Source organism: Monomorium pharaonis, chromosome 8 (assembly GCF_013373865.1).
Source record: "Monomorium pharaonis isolate MP-MQ-018 chromosome 8, ASM1337386v2, whole genome shotgun sequence".
NCBI lineage: Eukaryota > Metazoa > Arthropoda > Insecta > Hymenoptera > Formicidae > Monomorium > Monomorium pharaonis.
The window spans coordinates 12,567,795-12,588,757 of NC_050474.1; the positions used below are offsets into that span (position 1 = coordinate 12,567,795).

The 20,963-nt window shown below is 34.9% G+C and overlaps 1 protein-coding gene across 13 annotated transcripts in view; it reads right to left on the bottom strand.

Moving 5' to 3' along the window:
- The window catches only part of LOC105831069 (cubilin), a 644,426-nt gene that overhangs the window by 362,298 nt on the left and 261,165 nt on the right, over positions 1-20,963 (bottom strand). For all 13 annotated transcript variants that reach the window (XR_004964459.1, XR_004964460.1, XR_004964461.1 and 10 more), the window contains one exon: positions 18,033-18,240. Coding sequence is in view for 10 of the 13 variants with exons in the window: in XM_036291394.1 (XP_036147287.1) it covers positions 18,033-18,240 (208 nt within the window). In the remaining 3 variants the exon portion in view is untranslated. The remainder of the gene's footprint in view (positions 1-18,032; positions 18,241-20,963) is intronic.

A 20,963-nucleotide genomic window follows, 5' to 3' on the forward strand; every position in this document is an offset into this window, starting at 1 on the left:
GTTTTGACTGTCGGGACCAAAACAATTCGAGGGGGACGCAATAATTAATTAAGTTCGGGGCCGATCGGTACGACGTCCCGTGCGGCGCAAGACTAATCTTTAACACTAATCCAAGCGTAAGCACAACAACAACGGTAACGGACTCTAGAATTACCGGTAACTCTAAACACGGTATTCTTCATCCAGATCCGCACGAGAGCCGACCGCCTTACCCGAATCTTACGGAAATCCTGAGTGGCTGCCGAGTGATGGCATTACAATAAAATTACTGGTACGCCAGGGTCGGTCCTGCTGGAACAGCTCTTTTCCGTTTCGTGGTTCATCGAACAGTGTGGAGCCCCGGTCCCCTGCCGGCTGGCTCGAGCTCTCGCGCAGGCGCGTGCGCCCTTCGATCCCCGATGCCCGGATCGGATTGCTCTGCACAACCACCGATCCTCGCAGCGCCGCTCTATTCTTCGGAATTCTTCCGGAACTAGCGACCTCCGGTACTCTGGTGGCATAAGCGGAATCTATCAGGCCCTACCGCTTTGGTTGGCCAGGCCGCGACCGAATCGATTTTTGTGGCAAGCTGGTGATAGTTGCACGGTCGTCCTCCCGGTCTACAGCCCCGTGGCGTACCCTCGGCATCGTCCGCCCTGACAAAGTTCTTCATTGCGATATCGCTGGATCCTGACGGTGTCGGTATCCTTGCTGTTAATGCGGCAACGCATAGCGGAGCTCGACGCACGGCCGGGTGGGGAAGTTCCTTGCGAGGTGCCCCATCCTTTGTCGGGAGGTCGCGCCGAAACTCCCTCGACGGCTGCTCCGCTTCAGTCCTCGACAACACACTCATGGAGCCCTCACTCGGCGCCTGATTCCCTAACTTATGCAAACACAAAGAAAGACAAAACTTCCCTTTCGGTACGGCGAAAGGCCGCCCCGGACCATTTCCCCCGGTCGGACTCAAACCCTTGTGACGAACGCGACCAAGCGTGTCACGTCACAGTTAATATACGCTATTAATATATATATATGTATAAATATATATTTATTCATGTTTGAAATGAACTTTTTCTCTACAAAAGAAATGATATGAAGAAAATGCGCCAACCGCACAAATGGTTGTTTATACGAAATAAAACAAATACTTTTTTATAATTATTCTTTGGCATTTATAGTTTGGTTTTTCGTTCAAGCCCGCATCAAACTACAGATTGATATTGGGATTAATTACAAATGTTACAAATGCATATTTTACTACAAAAACTTTGCGCTGTTAAACCAAATAATTTGCCAGCACTCTTTCTTTTTCTCTTGTGCGTTCATCTAAATGTGTGTGTGTGTGTGTGTGTGTGTGTGTGGCTGTGTTTGTGTGTGTTTAGTATTAACAACGCCAAGTTTTTGTAGTAAAATATTCATTTGTAATCAATCCCAATATCAATCTCTAATCTGATGCAGGCTTAACAAAAAACCTATGAATGTCAGCCAAAGAATAATAATAGAAAAGTAGATGTTTTCTATTTTGTATAAACATCCATTTTTATAGTTGGCGTATTTTCTTCATATCATTTCTTTTGTAGAGAAAAAATTTAATACTCTCATTTTGTAGTGTTAAATCTATTTGTTTTGTACAAGAATAGATTTTTGAAGGTGTTTTTTGCGCGCGTATACTTGACGCTTCTTTATACCTTTTTTTAAAGAGTAATTTTGTTGTGATTTTACTCATTTTGTAGTGTCAAATATCTCTTTTTTTTTAAATAATATAAATGGAGATTCTTAAGACAATTTTAAAGTCCGTAACAAATTAAAAATTGAGATTGAGATGATTTTGTCGGTGTCATTCAACGTCAATCTTCGTTATGTTTTATTCGTAATATTTTACAAACTTTGACTGAAACATTTTTATCTCATTGAACCTAACACTCTCACCACTAAAAGAAGTGCGGACATACAGCATAATTTTCTGATAATTATCTGCTAATCTTTTGCTCTAGTCCAGAATTTTTTGCTCCTACCCGTGTAGGAAAATAATAACAAAAGTGAAAATGCCAGGTTCGTGTAACTAGTGGGGGGAAGGACTAGCACCCTCACTAATAAAAAAATACATAAACAAAAAAAAAAAACAAATATCCCAGAATTTTCAAATTATTTTGTGCTTTAAGATACTGTAAACATATATTAAAAGTATTGAACGGTTATCAAAATATCGGTACTCAGAACCGTCGTACGGTATAAGAGAGAATGGTTAAAAATAAGAACCATACATAATAAGCTTAAAAGTACTTCTTCAATTGAATACTCGTAAAATATATAATAAAAATTTTAAATTTACAAAATAACTTTAAAAACCCTTAAAATTCACAAAAATACAAAAATAAAGTAGAGGAGAAGGTGGTAATATGGCCACTCATTTATATTTTATTTAATAATTTTGTTAATAATCAATGTTTTGAGTTGAAATTTTACAATTATATTCATCAAAGTGTTGCTCATTAGATTTTCAATACAAAGTTATAAAATATTCATTATGTTATTAAAAAGTAACAATGCTGCATAATGGGCCGAAGAGAAATAGGGAGGGTAAAATGGCCACCACAAAAATAAATGTAAAAGAATTGGTTTTCTTTAAAAGGGTCACAGTATTTTGTTAGAAACGTATTGTGACGTGACGTTTTCCATCCGGCACAAGGGCCGGAATGGCCTGATCGAGAAAGGTCATTTGGGGCCGCTCCTTATCCTGAGGAGGAGGGCGGTGTCTCCTTTTCTATTTAATATTATTGTAAGATCTTATACAATATATATATATATATATATATATATATATATATATATATATAAATATACGTATTGTTGGGAGTGTGAAGCGCTCAAAGATAATGTCGCAAACGATAAAGGTGTCAAGTGACACCTCGCGCGTGTGACTCGCGCGTCTGGCCTTTACACCGGACATCGCGTCAGGTAATGTATCTGATTGCCCGGATTGTATTCGGTTGCCCGAATGCTACCCGAATTCGCCTGATTTCCGGTAGAATGTACGTAGCCAGCAATTCTTGGTTAAGCGAGTGCACTGGCAAAAGCCCGCGACAAGCTCGAAAATTTTTGTATACATCGCGGAAAGAGAACAAGCGGGTTCATTACTAACCAATCAAGCGACAAATCTGTGTCGCTCATTATAACACTCCGTTATACTTATCTTTACAGGTTTTATAATAAACAACTGGGAATTGTAATCAAGTTGGAACAAATACATCTTTTTTATACAACTCTCGGCGTTAACTCTTCGACACCTGATCTCGAACAGAATGGCAGAGATCCCGTACCGTGTCCCGAGACCAGGGGCACGACATTATATACAAATAAACATGTATGTACACATTTATGCATGTGTGTGTGTATTTTATATCTCCCTTCTCTCTCTCACTCTCTCTTTCAATTTAACAATAACAATCTTTCTAGCACACAATAATTATAGCTTTTTTATATGTGTAAATAACTTTACTTTATTTTACTCTTCTTACCTTTCCTTTTTATTATTTCTTAACTATTTTTAATTCTCTCTCTCTCTCCTTACTCGTCCACTCTTTTTTATTTATTCTTTTTTACTTTAATTTTAAATAAAGTGTCTTTTTCTTTCTTTTAAGGGGATGCTGGAGTCGTCTGTTTTACCTATTGAACGTTATTATTTTTAATTAGGCCTATTTTTTTACTGATTTCATAGAATTAAAAATCCTTTTCTAGAATTAAAGTATAGACAATAACAAATAGTGCCTCCCTATAATTTCATGTAAAAAACAAAAAAAGTTAGTAAATTATACTTTTGTGCAGTCGTCTCGTATCTTTCATTTGCAACACATAAGTTTTAAAAACTTTGTAAGTACAAATAACTAGTACGCACTAATCTTATTATATGAAAGAATAATAAAATGCTTGCAGAAATGAGCTAGAAGCTTTAGTATAAGAAAAAAGCCTCAGAGAAAATTTTGTATATATGTGTGAGTGAGGAATCGGTACGAGGCGGTCCGAGGATAGAAACAGAGCACTAGTTTAATTCACAGATTAATATTAATACGTGTATTTTAATTCTGGAAAAGAATTTTTTAATCTATAAAAGAAATATATACGAAATCTCATTAATAATGTGCACGAATGACTCTACATTATCGACCTCGATCAAGTTTGAGAGGCAGTCCAGCATCCCCTTAATATAAATAACAATTAAAAATAAAACATGACACAAAGTATTAACTTATCTCAGAATACTTATTTCTAAAAAAAAAAAAAGAAAATTTTTTGTAATGTACTTATCTGATTGTACAACGTATAATGTTATACTAATCTTCAAATTCGGTTTTCCTTCTTCAGTCTAATATGCATAGGGACCTACAGAAACTGAAAATTAATTCGCCACTAACCTTGCGCATGTCATCACGCCATTAACTCCGAACTGTCATCATCTCCATGAAACTCGCCACGGATACGAATACGCACTTTTTATCAATTCTCGTGACCGTGTCAACTCGTAAGCCATCGCGCGGAAAACAACAGTATAAATCTCCACCATCTGTTCCAGGCGATGACAACGATAATAATAACGATGACGACGACGTTTCTTAAAATATTTTATTCTTAATTCAAAACTTTAAATCGCGATACATTCTCTCGTAAATCACATAGCGGAAAAATAAAAACACTTTTATTATAGAAATTAGATCCAAGCTATCCATTAAGCCTATTTAAAAATTAAATCGATTTAGTCGTTATTGAGATCCGATAATTTACGAAATCTCACAAACAGCGTTTCGCGTAAAAGAAGCAGCGGTGCCTCGCTGCGCGTAAACTTGGCGCAAGGTACTATTGTGCCTCTTGATTAATTTAATAAATTTATGTCGAATATTTTCTTTGGTTTTTTACTTAAAAATTTATTTTTCTTATTTATTTATTTATTTCAGTTATGTCTTGATGAGTTTGGTTTTACCATTGAGTACAGCATGCGCCAAAGCTATTGCGTGATAATCAGTGATTTCGACGCATGCGCACAAAAGACAATTATTCTATGTATAGCTTTCTTTCTTGCACACTTTTGGCCCATAGAAAATCATAAGCATTCCCTCTCCATGTTTATATGTTCTAAATGTAAGTCTAACCAGTGGAAACTAATGTAAGTGAGGTTTTTCAGGCAAGAGATTTCGATATCTCACGATTGAGTGTACCGATTTTAATCGGACTGGTTGCAATCAAAAGTTCGCATCAATGTTACAAAATAAGATTGCTATTAGATTTTTTTATAATTTAGTTTTTGAGATATTTTAACTGATAATGAATTTGACAGCTAAATTCCAAATAAAGCTTAATAGCGACATGACATTTTCACAGTAAAGTTTGCGTCACACTGCACGATTTTTATATGATAAAATATGAATTTATATGCGTAGTTAATGATTCTCTGAGAAAGGTTCAATGTCCAAATGGGTGGGAAACGTCAACGATTACACCGATGCCTAAAGTAACTTAACCTAAAAAAACTAGTGAATATAGACCTCAATATTTTTCTGATTTATGAAAAAGTGTTAGAACTTGTTAATACAACCTCGCGCACGTTCTCTTCAAACATATTTCTATTTGTTTCTATTAAGAAACAGATAGAAATATGTTTGAAGAGAAATAATATTATCTTAGAGCATCAATCAGGATTTAGGAAACAACATTCGTGCAAAACCGCGATCCAGATGATCATGGACGAATGAAAATTAATAATTAATGAGGGCCAAATTAAGTAATTATTATCAATCTGAAGCAAGTAATTAAGACAGTAAATAGAGAAAAAGTATGTGAAAAAATAATATCAATATGAAAATTAGAAAAACTGTTTTTTAATTAATTTGAATTATATTTGAACAATAAAATGTGTTCAGGATTCGAGCAAATCAGTACCGATCCAGCAACTGAAAATTTGGCAGTGAACACTGAGGTGTCACGCGGTTTACATGGAGTTTTCTCGTAGAATTTGGCAGAATCGGAATGCGCCTCGTGCGAGCGAGAGAAGTGACGATATGCTTGATTGATTGATTTATTAATCGCCATTTATTGGACGCTTCGGAATTACATTCCCTTAAGCGCAGAACACGTGTGTACAGTTAGATCCATTACATATAAAGCGACAATTAGTTACAAGCATTTTAAAAGAGAAATTTAAGTAAAAATATGTACAAAATAGAAGCTATACCGTGACTAAATTACAAAATCAAAAATGAGGCACGCGCAATGAAAAGAAACAATGCAGTTGAGAACTAAATACGGTGTAGTGTACAACATAAAAGAAATCATTAGTAGAGAAATGCGTTACAATTGAATATTTATTTCAAGAGTACTAAAATGCAAAACAATCGGTCGCGAAAGAAGAAAAACAAAATTAAAAACAAGATAAGAGTTAGCGCAGTAGAAGCTAAATACATTATGAAAAATTGAGGAGCATGGAACAGCGATGCAATAAAATACAATGCAATAAATAAATAATACCCTAAAGAGTATATGCTGATGATGATGATTATGATAACGATTATGATAACATGAGGGCGCATAGTCCGCTGTCAGGCATTCGGGGTCATCATATACTCATAAAGCATGCCCTTGAAGCTACTAAGCGAGGAGGCATTCCGTATCCGCGGGAGGAGCCCGTTCCAAAACTCCGTCACATAGCTTCTGAAAGATTTCTAGCAGAAGGAACACGAAAGAGTAAAGCCAAAAACAAGCCAAAAATTGCCTCTTTTGCCACTTTTGAATTCCGACTTGAATTTGGTGCTAAACAATAATTACATATAAGACATTCCCTACAAGTTTCAAATTGATCCACTCTTTATCATCAAGATATGAGAGGTCAAAGTTTATATTATTAGAATTCCCGCCAGGAAATTGTACGCGTTTTCTTTATATTTGTATTACTTGTATAATCGCACAATGAGTATAATATTTGTTTTGTCAAAAGAAAATTGATTGTTGTCAAAACAAATATTATATTCAACAAAACAAATATTATATATTTTCACCACTTTTCCCCTCTCGCTCGAACCACTTTCGACCCTAGGCCACTGACGAGCTTATCCGCCCTCAGAAGTCAGGTCGTTTCAAGTTGAGGAATGGTTAAATGCTAATAGATAAAAATTAAACACGAGTAAGGCAAATTTTATAGTGGTGAGGAGTATAAGAAAAGAGTTAAGAGCGAACATTGTAGTAAAGTGTAGAAATGAGACATTAATAAAGCAAGTTGAAGAAATAAAGTATTTACGTGTATTGATTGACAGTAAGCTAGGATTGGAAGAACAATGTGAATATATGTTTAAAAAAATAGGCAAAAAAACTAGTTCTTTATATAGGTTAGTCGATAATTAGTAATTATCAATTAGTAATTATCACATATACCAGATATACTGTATTTAAACTGATCATTTCGCCTTATTTTGAATATTATGCAATGTTATTAATTCGTATGGGAAGAATACAACGTACCGAAATGCAAGTAGCACAAAATCGAGTTATGTCGGTCAATGTATGTTGCAAGTGTTGCGTTTTACATCAATAAGGCAGAGGTTATATTATAATACGTGTATATTTGTTTTTAAAGTAATGAAAAGACTATAACTTGACTTTATTTTAAGAATAAAGTATAAGTAGTAGTTGATGTAAGTGGAAGGCAGACGCGTCGAGTGGCTTTCACTTGGACACAGTACAATTGAACACAGTGCAGATGGACACGTTGCAAATGGACGCAAAATAATGTACACGGTTCAGATAGACATAGTTTATTTGGACATAGGAGTTTTGAACACAGTAACTTTTGGACATACAAGACATAAATTATAGATATGTTGAAAATGTACACCGTGCATTTCTACACCGTAAAGTTGTAAACCGTAAAGTTGTACACCGCAGAGTTGTACACCGTACATTTCTACACCACAAAGTTGTACACCGCGAAGTGGTATACCGCAAAGGGGAGCGTCCGAAATGGCCACGCATAAATTTGACCACGTCCAAAACGGCCACGTCCGAAATGGCCACGTTCGAAATGGCCACGTTCGGAATGGCCACGTTCGAAACGGCCACGTTCGGAATGGCCACGTTTGGAATGGCCACGAAAAATATTGCACGGAGTTCAATTTGCCCACGTTCGAAACGGCCATGTCCGAAATGGCCACGTTCGGAATTTTGGACGTGACCGTTTCGAACGTGGGCAAATTGAACTCCATGCAATATTTCACATGGCTATTCCGAACGTGGCTATTTCAAACGTGGTCAAATTTACGCGTGGCCATTTCGAACGTGGGCAAATTATATCCACTCACCGCAAAGTTGTACACCGTACGTGCATTTCCACACCGTAAAGTTGTATACTGTATGTTTCTACACCGTTCATTTGGACACGTAAAATCGTACACGAGGATTCAGCGGGATCGCAGCCGGTCCCCCGAAAATCACTGTTCGGCGAGTCAACGACACACGTCTCTTGAGGCAAGAGGACGAGCGACTACCAGCAACCATTTTGTAAGGTCTCCACCTTGGCATATCTCGGTAGGTGAGATCGGTCCCGGCCATCCTCCTCCGCGTCTAATTATCGTGCTGGCTCTCCTTCAGAGAGCTCAAAGTCATATTGGAGTGAGGAGAACAAAGATATTAAGTGTTTTTAACCACATACGGCGGATTGGCCGGCTCCAAATCTCCTTGGGTATATTTTCTACGTATCGTAATTTTCGCGTTGTAAATGTATCAGGTTCGGTTACGTTTCGATATTTCGTGTATATTCGCGTAAAGAATTTCGTGAGCTTGTTCGCGAGTCTGAGATCTTTTCTCCCGCCTGAGCGGTCGACAACAGTCACCTTGTATCGTGTATCGTAATAAAGAAGTATTGTCGAATAATATTTTGTATCGTGTAAATAAACTCGAGTCAACTATTATCAGATTGTAACGATTGGAATTATATTGAGAACTTGCGTATGGTAAAGTACTTTGAAGTCGTATAGAATTATCGTATGTTGCGGTACATTTCGAATAATTATCACGTTGCGTCTCGAAGACTCTCGAGGAAATTTATGTATTGGATTGTAGTGGCGACTTAAGCCATCGAAAGTACAAAATAAGAATTGTTGCAATCAACTTGCTATACAAACTCATCGCTTATCTGAATTTCTGCATACCGCGTACCACACTATTTCTAATCCTATGTATTATTACGAAATATATATTTATATGTTTCCAATAATTTAATCTTGTTGTCTGTTTTGTGCGAAACGCTTTCTTTCTCCGAACTCTGCGTTATAAAAAAATCTGCTCCTCTGAATAAAGCATATTGTGGATAAATAAAGACTAGTAATTTTTGTGCGAAGTATCGCGCCTGGCGCCCATTATCGAGACTTTCCCGAAATTATTGGAGATAAGTTGTTGCAGTGTTGATTAATGTTTGAATTTATTTCCGGCACGCCCTTCCAACCTACGACGGTGGGATTGAAGGGTTGTCGTCAGATAGGTTATAGGTGGGCCATTTGAAAAGTTTCCGGCTTCATCGACATAAAGTAACTGTAGAAAAAAATTTCTTCCGCCGTCCGATAGATGGCCTTGACATATGTGAACCGTAAAAATTTCAAGTTATTCTGATCATTACTTTGTCTATGGCACTCTTCCAAAGTTGTCAGCTGACATTGTCTGTCAACAATGGAGAAAACTGAGTATCGCGCAGCGATAAAATTCCTTCATTTGAAAGGAAAAAAGACTCAGGAAATAAAAAATGAGTTAGACTCTGTATACGGTGAAGCCTCCCCTTCATTTACAACGATCAAACATTGGGTGGCCGAGTACAAACGTGGTCGTACGAGCATTTTAGACGAGGAACGTTCCGGGCGCCCGAAAACCGCTACAACTGACAAAATGGTTGATTTAGTGCATCAAACTGTAATGGAAGATCGTCGATTGACTGTTAAGGATATTGCTGAGGTTTGTGGGATATCGTCTGAACGGGTGCATAAGATTTTACATTAAGATTTGGATATGACAAAATTATCCGCGCGCTGGGTGCCGCGCTTGTTGAACATCGACCAAAAGCGCGAACGGGCGGACATGTCGCGCGAGTGTCAAAATTGAATGAATGGAAGTTTGAATTGCTTCCACACCTTATTCGCCAGATCTAGCTGCCAACGACTTTTTCCTATTTCCTAATTTGAAAAAATTTTTCGGGGGAAAAATATGGGTCAAATGCTGAGGTTAAAGATGCTGTAAACCAGTATTTTTCAGGTTTAGACAATCAAATTTTTTCTAAAAGGATGGGAGAAACGTTGGACCAAATGTATCGAGTTGCAAGGAGACTACGCCGAGAAATAAATTCTGTTTTGCTTCGAAATATGTGTTTTTCTTAAAAAGGCCGGAAACTTTTCAAATAGCCCACGTAAAACGCCTTTTTTGGCTAGCACAAGCCATGCAAAAAAAGCGTGAATTTGAAATGTCTATATACGTATTTTTACGAGCATCTCGTTTTGCGTGGAAAGTCGCAAACCCACGTGGTGCAGAGAATACTTTGCACGCGTGCGCGCGCACGCGCACACACACACACGTGGGGGGGCAAGGGGAGCCTTTGCCCCTCCTTTTCGCACCTACCCTGTCCAAGTCGCTAACCCACGTACATTGTATTAAAAATCTGCAAACACATATAAACTTTGTTTTGTTTGCAATGTGCGGTATACAACTTGGCGGTGTACAATTTTACGGTGTACAACTTTGCGGTTTAGAAATGTACGGTGTACAACTTTGCGGTGTACATTTTTAATGTGTCCAAAATTTATGTCCTATGTGTTCAAAAGTTACTGTGTCCAAAATTCTTGTATTCAAACGAACCGTGTCCATTTAAAACGTGTACATTATTTTGTGTGTGTCTATTTGTAACATGTCTATCTGCACTTGTCTATCTTTTGTGTCCAATTGTACTAAGTCCAAGTGAGCCATTCCCGGACGCATCAAGCGAGAAATATTGCGATTCAATTTCAGCGAACAAACAGCACGCAAAAAAGTATATTTTATGAAGAAATAAGAAGGTACAATGATTTACCAATGAAATTGAGTATAGTGAAAAACTGGAACATTTTAAAAGAAAACTTAAAGAACATATTTTAAGTACAAGTTATTATTAAGTTAGTCTTAAGTTATAGAATGTATTTTCAAATAGCTCAGAGAGTTAATAAAGATCAATCAATCAATCAATCAGTCTGTATTGCATCAGTATACTACTCGACTATGATTTTCTCCTTGGCACCCCTCGTGGGGTAAGGCAACGTGGAAAGTAATCATGGCGGCATCAGTCTACAGCGGCTGACTGGACATGTTTATCAATCTAAATAATAAGGTCCTTGTAGTCATCAGTCAAGATTAAAAATAATTAAAACTTCTTTAGTAGTCAACGAACTAGCCAATTTATTATTTATTTAATAGCACAACGTTTCGACCTTAGTTCAGGTCCTTATCAGGTGCGAAATTCGAAAGATTCAAATTTTCAGGAAACATCGTAAGCTCGTGAGTTTGTATTAGCAAATTCACTCCTTTGCTATAAAATATATATGGCTGAATGTATACTTTTCCGAAGGTTTCAGAGGAAATTTAACAATATATAATGAAACTGCAAGAACTTACTTGTTTCTTTCGTTCTAGACACTTCTCATAATTAAGCAACTTTTTAACGCTGTACATTTCGTCGAGTTGTGTTACATCGAATGTTATGATATGTCTGTACACTGTCGCAGTTAAATTTGAACTGAACATTGGAGATGATAATAAAAACAAGGCGTTATGCTGTTATCACACCGATACATTTCTTAAGTCAAGTTTATGATACTATTATACAGGGTGTAATGTAATCGGAAGCCATCCCGTAATGGAAAGATAGACGGGATCGAGATGAACATAAAAGTCCAATATTGTCTTGGGTTAGGTCTATCAATAATCGAGATATAAATTTTTCCAATTGTACGAATGAGAGCGCGCCGTGTGAAGAGCCGAGACGCTCGAGCTGTAGCGCGGCCCACTGTGTCGAGCATTGGCTGCCGGCACCGGAGGGAAGAAGGAGAAGCGGTGCCGCTGCCTGTGCTTCGCCGTCCTCGCGTCTCACCGCACCGCGCCAACACTCGTGGCGATGGCAGCTATGCACATTCGTGATTACTTGACAAATTAGGAGTTAGCAAAGATATGACAAATTAAAACCGTAATAAACTGCTGTGATTAAGAAAGTCGAAAAAGCGAAAGCGATAGATACTTATGGAATCTACAAATAATCTAATTTCTATCGTAATTGTGAATAAGTAAATTAATAAAAGTTTTTCGTACATTCACGAAGGATTCTTTCTTTTTCTTAAATATCTTGTATGGTGCCTGATCTAACGATTTCGTGATAAATTATACGATACGATCGTAATTATACTTGGAGATGTTAATGTCACCAGTAATGGTTAACAACAAAGCGTTTTCTTTCGTAATTATACAATAAAGAACTTAAGTTTACGAAATATTCCAACAGAACTATTAAACACGATGTCTCCGTAGATATTTTGTCATATTCCAACGAGAAAATATACTTTCCTAACAGGAAACGAGAGAACGATAGACAATGATATCACTCTTGAAATTCTTTTTTTTTTTATTCAGACAAGTAATGGATTACGAAAGAGAAACCAATTAGATTTTTGTATTTTTCTTGATATCTATTCTGAATCAATCAGTAAAAATCTGTCGTAATTAATAATGTAATTAAAGATAAAAGAAATTCCGAGTTCCCTATCTATTATAAAAGAAAAACTCTTCGTTATATTAATAATATTTGATATTGAACATCTCTAAGCATAATTATCGTAGAAAGCATAATCTATTGTGAAATTGTTACATCAAGAGATATTTTTCTATCGTGTTATGAACAATGAGTGTAACATATTATATGGATATATCGCGTATTTTACAATTTTCTAATTAAATATTTACGAAATGAGAATGTATGAAGAATTAATCGTAGATATTAATCGTAATAAACCTTCGTTAATTTAACATTCCATGGAAAAAAAACAATAAGAAACGATGAGAGAATTTGATGCGGCAAATATTATAATACACTTATAAAAGAAAATTATCACTTTAGAATCAATTGTGAATTTATGGTAATTTTTTATTAATGTTTTCATCAAGGATTTAACAGTACGACACAATTCGATAAGAAACAAAGTTAGAATTATATGATACTGTAAATAAGATATTTAAGAAATAGAAAGAATCTTTCGTGAATGTACGAAAAACTTTTATTAATTTACTTATTCACAATTACGATAGAAATTAGATTATTTGTAGATTCCATAAGTATCTATCGCTTTCGCTCTTTCGACTTTCTTAATCACAGCAGTTTATTACGGTTTTAATTTGTCATATCTTTGCTAACTCCTAATTTGTCAAGTAATCGCGAATGTGCATAGCTGCCATCGCTACGAGTATTGGCGCGGTGCGGTGAGACGCGAGGGCGGCGAAGCACAGACAGCGGCACCGCTTCTCCTTCTTCCCCTCGGCGCCGGCAGCCAATGCTCGACACAGTAGGCCGCGCTACAGCTCGAGCGTCTCGGCTCTTCACACGGCGCGCTCTCATTCGTACAATTGGAAAAATTTATATCTCGATTATTGATAGACCTAACCCAAGACAATATTGGACTTTTATGTTCATCTCGATCCCGTCTATCTTTCCATTACGGTATGGCTTCCGATTACATTACACCCTGTATATATACAGGGTGTTTGGTAAAGATTTATGCAATTTTTATAAGCAGGTAGAGCGCATTAATCTGAACAGAAAAGTCCTCATCGTTTTTCCATTTTGGCAATAGTTAACGAGTTATACAATTGTACAATTTTCTGTATTAGCCCGGCCTACCGGCAAATGCAAGCGCGCCGAGCGCCCGGTCACGACGGCCGCACCTCCCTAGCGCTTGAATCTTGAGATTGCTAGGCGCGCGGGGGGAATTGTTACAACAAGCGGCAATGGCTACACACAAGCGACGCGTAAAGCTGGATTCTCCCTTTGAGTAACGATAGTTCCTTACTTTTTTAATGAAAATAAAATTTTCTAACGACAAAAAGTATGTGTGTACGCGTACATACATGTGTACAAAAAAATATCAGTTTTAATGCTTAAAGAAGCAATTACTAAAGTTATTTCTTTAAATGAATAATGATTATTTTTAATAAAAAATATTTTTTTGATGATAGTCTTAAACGTTGTAAACTGTCATTATAAATTTTAGAGAAGCTATTATCATGTGCTCAAAAAAAAATTTGTACTTCTTTAAACAACATTAGAAAATTTTATCGATTAAAATGGAAATAACAACCAAATAAAATTTGTGTTTCAACTTTATATTCTTAATTAAAAATTAAATAACGAGGATATTTATATTTTTAATAAAATTAATCCTTGTGATAAACTTATAATGCACGGAAAAAACTTTGTGGAAAAAATTACTATGGTAAGTAGTAAACGCGTGCTAAGGAGGAATTATGAAAATTTTTATTATGTTCTTCATCAAATTACGATAATATTTACACTACTTATATGATATAATTCTCTGAAATTTCTTCTTACAGTTCGTGGTTACTACCATAAATAATAAATCATACATAATTTTACTATAAAATTTTCTCTGTGTAGATTTACGAATATATAAATTTATTAAATGTTTGAAAACTTATAAACAACATTTATTTAATTCAAGAAAATTTTAGTATGTAATTGTGTGTGTGTGTGTGTGTGTGTGTGTGTATGTGTGTATACATACCGAAAATGTTAAACATTTTTTTTATGTAAAGTGAGGTGTTTATTATCAACAGAATATTTTTTTCAACCATTAAAGATAAGATAATTATTAAAAAAGAATAAAATTAAAAGTGAATAATTGATTTTCTTAAAACTAGAATCATATTTTTTTACGTGTGCGTGTATTGTATATTATAGTAATCAGCGTGAATAATAACAGTGATATAAAATCACGAAATAAAGAATAATCATTTTCCTGTCACAAAGTGATTATTCTTTTCTCGCGTAAGTACACACACACACACACACACACACACACACACACACACACACACACACACACACACACACACATTACATACTAAAATTTTCTTGAATTAAATAAATATTGTTTATAAGCTTTCGAACATTTAATAAATTCATATATTCGTTAATCTATACGGAGAAAATTTTATAGTAAAATTATGTATGATTTATTATTTATGGTAGTAACCACGAACTGTAAGAAGAAATTTCAGAGAATTATATCATATAAGTAGTGTAAATATTATCGTAATTTGATGAAGAACATAATAAAAATTTTCATAATTCCTCCTTAGCACGCGTTTACTACTTACCATAGTAATTTTTTCCACAAAGTTTTTTCCGTGCATTATAAGTTTATCACAAGGATTAATTTTATTAAAAATATAAATATCCTCGTTATTTAATTTTTAATTAAGAATATAAAGTTGAAACACAAATTTTATTTGGTTGTTATTTCCATTTTAATCGATAAAATTTTCTAATGTTGTTTAAAGAAGTACAAATTTTTTTTTGAGCACATGATAATAGCTTCTCTAAAATTTATAATGACAGTTTACGACGTTTAAGACTATCATCAAAAAAATATTTTTTAATAAAAATAATCATAATTTATTAAAAAAAATAAATTTAGTAATTGCTTCTTTAAGCATTAGAACTGATATTTTTTTGTACACATGTATGTACACGTACAAACATACTTTTTGTCGTTAGAAAATTTTATTTTCATTAAAAAAAGTAAGGAACTATCATAACTCAAAGAGAGAATCCAGCTTTACGCGTCGCTTGTGTGTAGCCATTGCCGCTTGTTGTAACAATTCCCCCCGCGCGCCTAGCAATTTCAAGATTCAAGCGCTAGGGAGGGGCGGCCGTCGCGGCCGGGCGCTCGGCGCGCTTGCATTTGCCGGTAGGGGCCGGGCTAATACAGAAAATTTTACAAGTCTATAACTCGTTAACTATTGCCAAAATGGAAAAACGATGAGGACTTTTCTGTTCAGCTTAATGCGCTCTACCTGCTTGTAAAAATTGCATAAATCTTTACCAAACACCCTGTATATATATATAGTATATCACTCGTCTCGAGTAAGATATATCTTACGTCTCGACGTGACAAGATGTTTCATCCTTCTGGCAACATATATTGTAATGATCTCTAACAAATATGTATGCATAAACAAGAAGTGTTCGTGGATCATCACGAAGCGTTAGGATGCGTACGATCATCGAAGTCAAGCAACGTCGGCGATGGTTGATACTTGGATGGGTGACCACGGTTTTTTCAGATACAGAGATTAAACATGCTTTAATAGGTACGACTGTGGCTTGACTAAAACATGTATAGTCTTCCTTTTCTTACAAAATTAAGTAGAAATAATTATAATTTTTTATTTTTTGTTCAAGTTTTTTTCAATACTCAGAAACTCTTAAAAAAAAAATACTTAGTAGAAATAGTTAAAAATTTTCTAAATTAATCAGAATTTTTTATTTTTTAAATTTTTCTGAGAAACGTTCTAATTCTTATGAAAAATCAGAACATTTATCAGAAATTCTGAAAAAATTTTTTTTAATTCTGACAAATTTTTTCATGGGGTACACGATATCTCAGGAAATTCCTTAGACATCCTCTAGATATTATTTGAGACATCTACTTGGAGAAGTTCTAATGAATACTTTAAGAAGTTCTGAGAAATTCCAACAAGTAATTCTGTATGAATACTTTGAGAAATTGTGAAGAATTCTAATCACGGTGCATGTAACTTTTTTATATTACTCTTAAAGCAATTTTGGATGAATTCCTGAGGAATTACTGTACTATCAGAAAGAAATAATACTTTATGAAATCTTTAAGAAGAAACTGTACTATCTGGGAAGTTTTACTAAACTTTTATTGTAAAATACTTTTTAATAAATGACCATCAACGATTAAACTTTTTGTACGTTACTCGGAATAGTGTCCTTGACAACATAGGTTATTGAAATCGATGAGGTCGCTTTTATTGTGCATAATTACCATATTTTTTTAATAAGAAATGCATAATTTTCGAAATGTTTTGAGATTTTTGCATTTTAAGTAAATCTTGTATAAAAAAATTTAAAATGTGAAAAGCGCGCGTAGCGCGCACTGCGTACTAGTCTTCTCTTACAAAATCAGTGTAAGCGATTTGATTATTGACAATTTTCCGCAATGCTAATTGGTTTTCTTGTTGTACTTACTTCGTATTGCGAGAGTAACTGTCATTGCAATTGAATTTTGACAGCTATTAAATTGTAACAATGTTGACAACTTAAATTAATAACATGATAAATACCTAATATATATTATAAGTGAGTTAAAAATAGTGAAAAATAAATGCTTTTATTGCCATTTCTTCGAGAGATGCTATCATTATATGTGATAGCTGGTAAATGACTTAAAACAGTTTTGTCTTAAAAAAGAGGGCTTTATTCGAGATGACGAGAGATTGTCATCGCAGAGTTAGCAAATGATAATTTATATACAATGGTTGGCTACACAATTGTCGTTACAATTTATTCTTTAAAACAAAAAATGGAAAATTAAATAGCGCACGCAGAATGTGGTATCTAGTATGGTTCTAGTACTAAATAAAAACCAGATGTGGAAGATGAATGTTATATGCCGTCTGGGATTGATATTGATACATTATAAATAAAGTAGTATTTATCACAAGTAGATTTAAAAATATAACACATTTATTTATTTATAAATCATGTTTAATAAATTATGTTTAGTAGATAATAAAAAATATTTAATCTAAGGAAATAAGTTTTTAGTTATTTTTACATTCTTACGTGCAAAAATATATATTCGTAAATATATAAAATTAATTTATTTTAGTTTAGTTACTATTTATTACAGATATTTTACAAAAAATTTACATAAATATAACTGAAAAAATTTATTTTTGTATGTACGTACTGTGGTCCTCCAAAGAACAAGTCAAAGTCACGAAATTCCAACCGCACGCGTTGCCCACGTTGTCCGACAAATTGATAGTTACAAATAAGATCTTTTGGATAAGTGCCAGGGTAAGTAGGAGACAGTATGTTTCCAGTACGTTTAGTCTCCGCATGTATTGTGAAAGTGCACGGTGTACTTGGTTCTAATGTGCCAACCTCATATTCGGCTGTAAATAAGTTACAAATGTTATGAACAAATGTTTTTTTAAATACAATCAAATCTCCATATTCTAAACATTTTTATTTTTACGATTATCTTTTTTCTATGGCGTTACTTTATTACATACATAATGTACATTAAATATAAGTAGAAATTGAAAGATAAAAGTAGTCAAAAAATAAGAGAATTTTTTCACAGAAAAAATTGTTACACTCAATATATTTCTATAATAATAATCAAGTAAATATAAGCATATTACAAGACACAGACCTATTAGAAGTTAGCCCCATTTTTTAAACTAACATATTTTGACAATTGTGCTGAATTGTGCTAAGTTTGTTCTACATTGTGCTCATCTTTTAAAATCGTGATATAAAACATACAATAAAAAAATGGAAAAAAACGATTTTTTAGGTCGGCCCCCTACTTTTGGTTTTTTGCAATTTTCTCAATTGTACTAAGTTGTGCTAATATTGTGCCAAAGTATTACTTTAAAAAAATAACAAAAAAGTTACTATAAAAAACTAATTTTGAATAATATTGACAACAATTGACATTTTTACATATATCAGTTATCTGATAAAAATAATATCGCATATCTGAATTGTGCTAGCCTATTACAGAGGATAATAATAAACTCTAAATATGGACTTAAAACTGCTGCGCGAAGGGTTGAACTCAAGAGTAACGTTTCCTTTATATCGTTGTTCTGCAGAAACCGAAAGTTGTACTAGGCTAGCACAACTCAGATATGCGATATTATTTTTATCAGATAACCGATATATGTAAAAATGTCAATTGTTGTCAATATCACTCGAAATTAGTTTTTTATCGTAACTTTTTTTGTTGTTATTTTTTCAAAGTAATACTTTGGCACAATGTTAGCACAATCTAGCACAACTTACAAGGGAACCTCGCGAACCCGTAAATTCTGATTTTTATGAAACTTGGCATAAATGTAGAGGGGGTGAATACATAAATTTAGAAATTTTTCGCGAGGTTTCCTTGTTAGCACAATTTAGAAAATTGCGAAAAACCGAAAATGGGGGTCTGAACCTAAAAAATCGTTTTTTCCCATTTTTTATTCTGTTTTATATTACGGTTTTAAGAGACGAGCAGAATGTAACACAAACTTAGTACAATCAGCACAATTGTCAAAATATGTTAATTAAAAAAATGGGGCGCTAACTTCCAATAGACAAGACACGGCAGTGTCTCTCCAAGTAAACGCACAACGCAAGATCTTTACGCGAGAGGTGACTTGCGAGCAGCCAACATTATCAGATTTCAATAACGGCTGAACTGATCATGTTCTAACTAGGCTCAATCAAAAGCTTGGATTTTTGATTCATGTAAAAAAAGCCGTTTTTTTCATTTTTGCTCTACGTGTTCTACGAGCGGGATTATCGCAACGCAAAGTCCAAAATATTTTTCGTCTAAGATATATCGTCATCTCTCTTTGTCAAGTTTATGAAACTCAACATTAGATGGCTCTTATTGCCATCTTTAATACTATCTTTAGTTCTATTTTTTTCAGTTGCGCTGCTGTACTTTGCTCGACAATAATTCGTTCCTAGGCACCCATTGTTGGATAAGGGCGGCGTAATGTTTATCAACCTAGGGACTACTCCAATAAAACACTACGTGGTATTCACGTCAATGCTACGTGGATCGGTATCGTGAAATCCACGTGAATATTCGAGTGGACATCCGCTCAAAAACGATACTAAAATCAGGAGTGGCTCATTTGGACACAGTACAATTAGACACAGTGCAGATGGACACGGTTCAAATGGACACGGTTTATTTGGACACAGGAATTTGGTACACTGCAAAGTTGTACACCGCAAAGTTGTACACCGCAAAGTTATACACCGTAAAGTTGTACACTGTACATTTTTATGCCCTTTTGTTTAAGGCACCCCTACCGACGGGGTGGGTGCGGGAAGGGGGCCGAAAGCTCCCCTTGCATCCCCCGTGTGTGTGTGTGGCCACGATTACGGTGTAGAAATGTACGGTGTACAACTTTACAATGTAGAAATGTACAGTGTGCATTATTTTGTGTCTATTTGCAACGTGTCCATTTGCACTGTGTCCAAGTGTAGGCCACTCCTAGAATCTATGTGGATGCGATCGTACCTAGCAAACACAGTTACATAACATCAATGTTGGCACAATAAAACGGGAAGTAACACGCAATATAATATGTGCGTTACATGTAACGTCTATGTTAATTGTAATTTCCCATTCATACAATGTTATAGTTATATTATATAAATATAACATGTAACTGAGATAAAATTTAAATGTTATGCAACAATAATATTTTAATTATATGACTGTAATCTCATATTGAGATTAATGGTTTTATTAAATTTGCTATAAATTTGCAGACTAACCTCAATCTTGCAAACTGAATATCTGGAATGACCAATTACATATTATTGAAAATAATTACAAAATATAGCTGTACAATATTTTCTACTGCCAAATTGTAAATTTAGTACAACATTTAATGGAAAAATAAAAAGGATTGCCTCGGATAAGATAGATTTTGTGTCTCCTGCAGCAAGACATAGCGATAAGACTTCCTTGGGCTTGGTGGATGGTCTGGATCGCGCTGAAACTCAGAATCGCCGCACCGTCGCGTTAATCACGATCACACTCAACAATTAGGTCAGCACCGCTCGAGAACACCGGCACCATCAGACTCGTTTTGCCAGAACACCA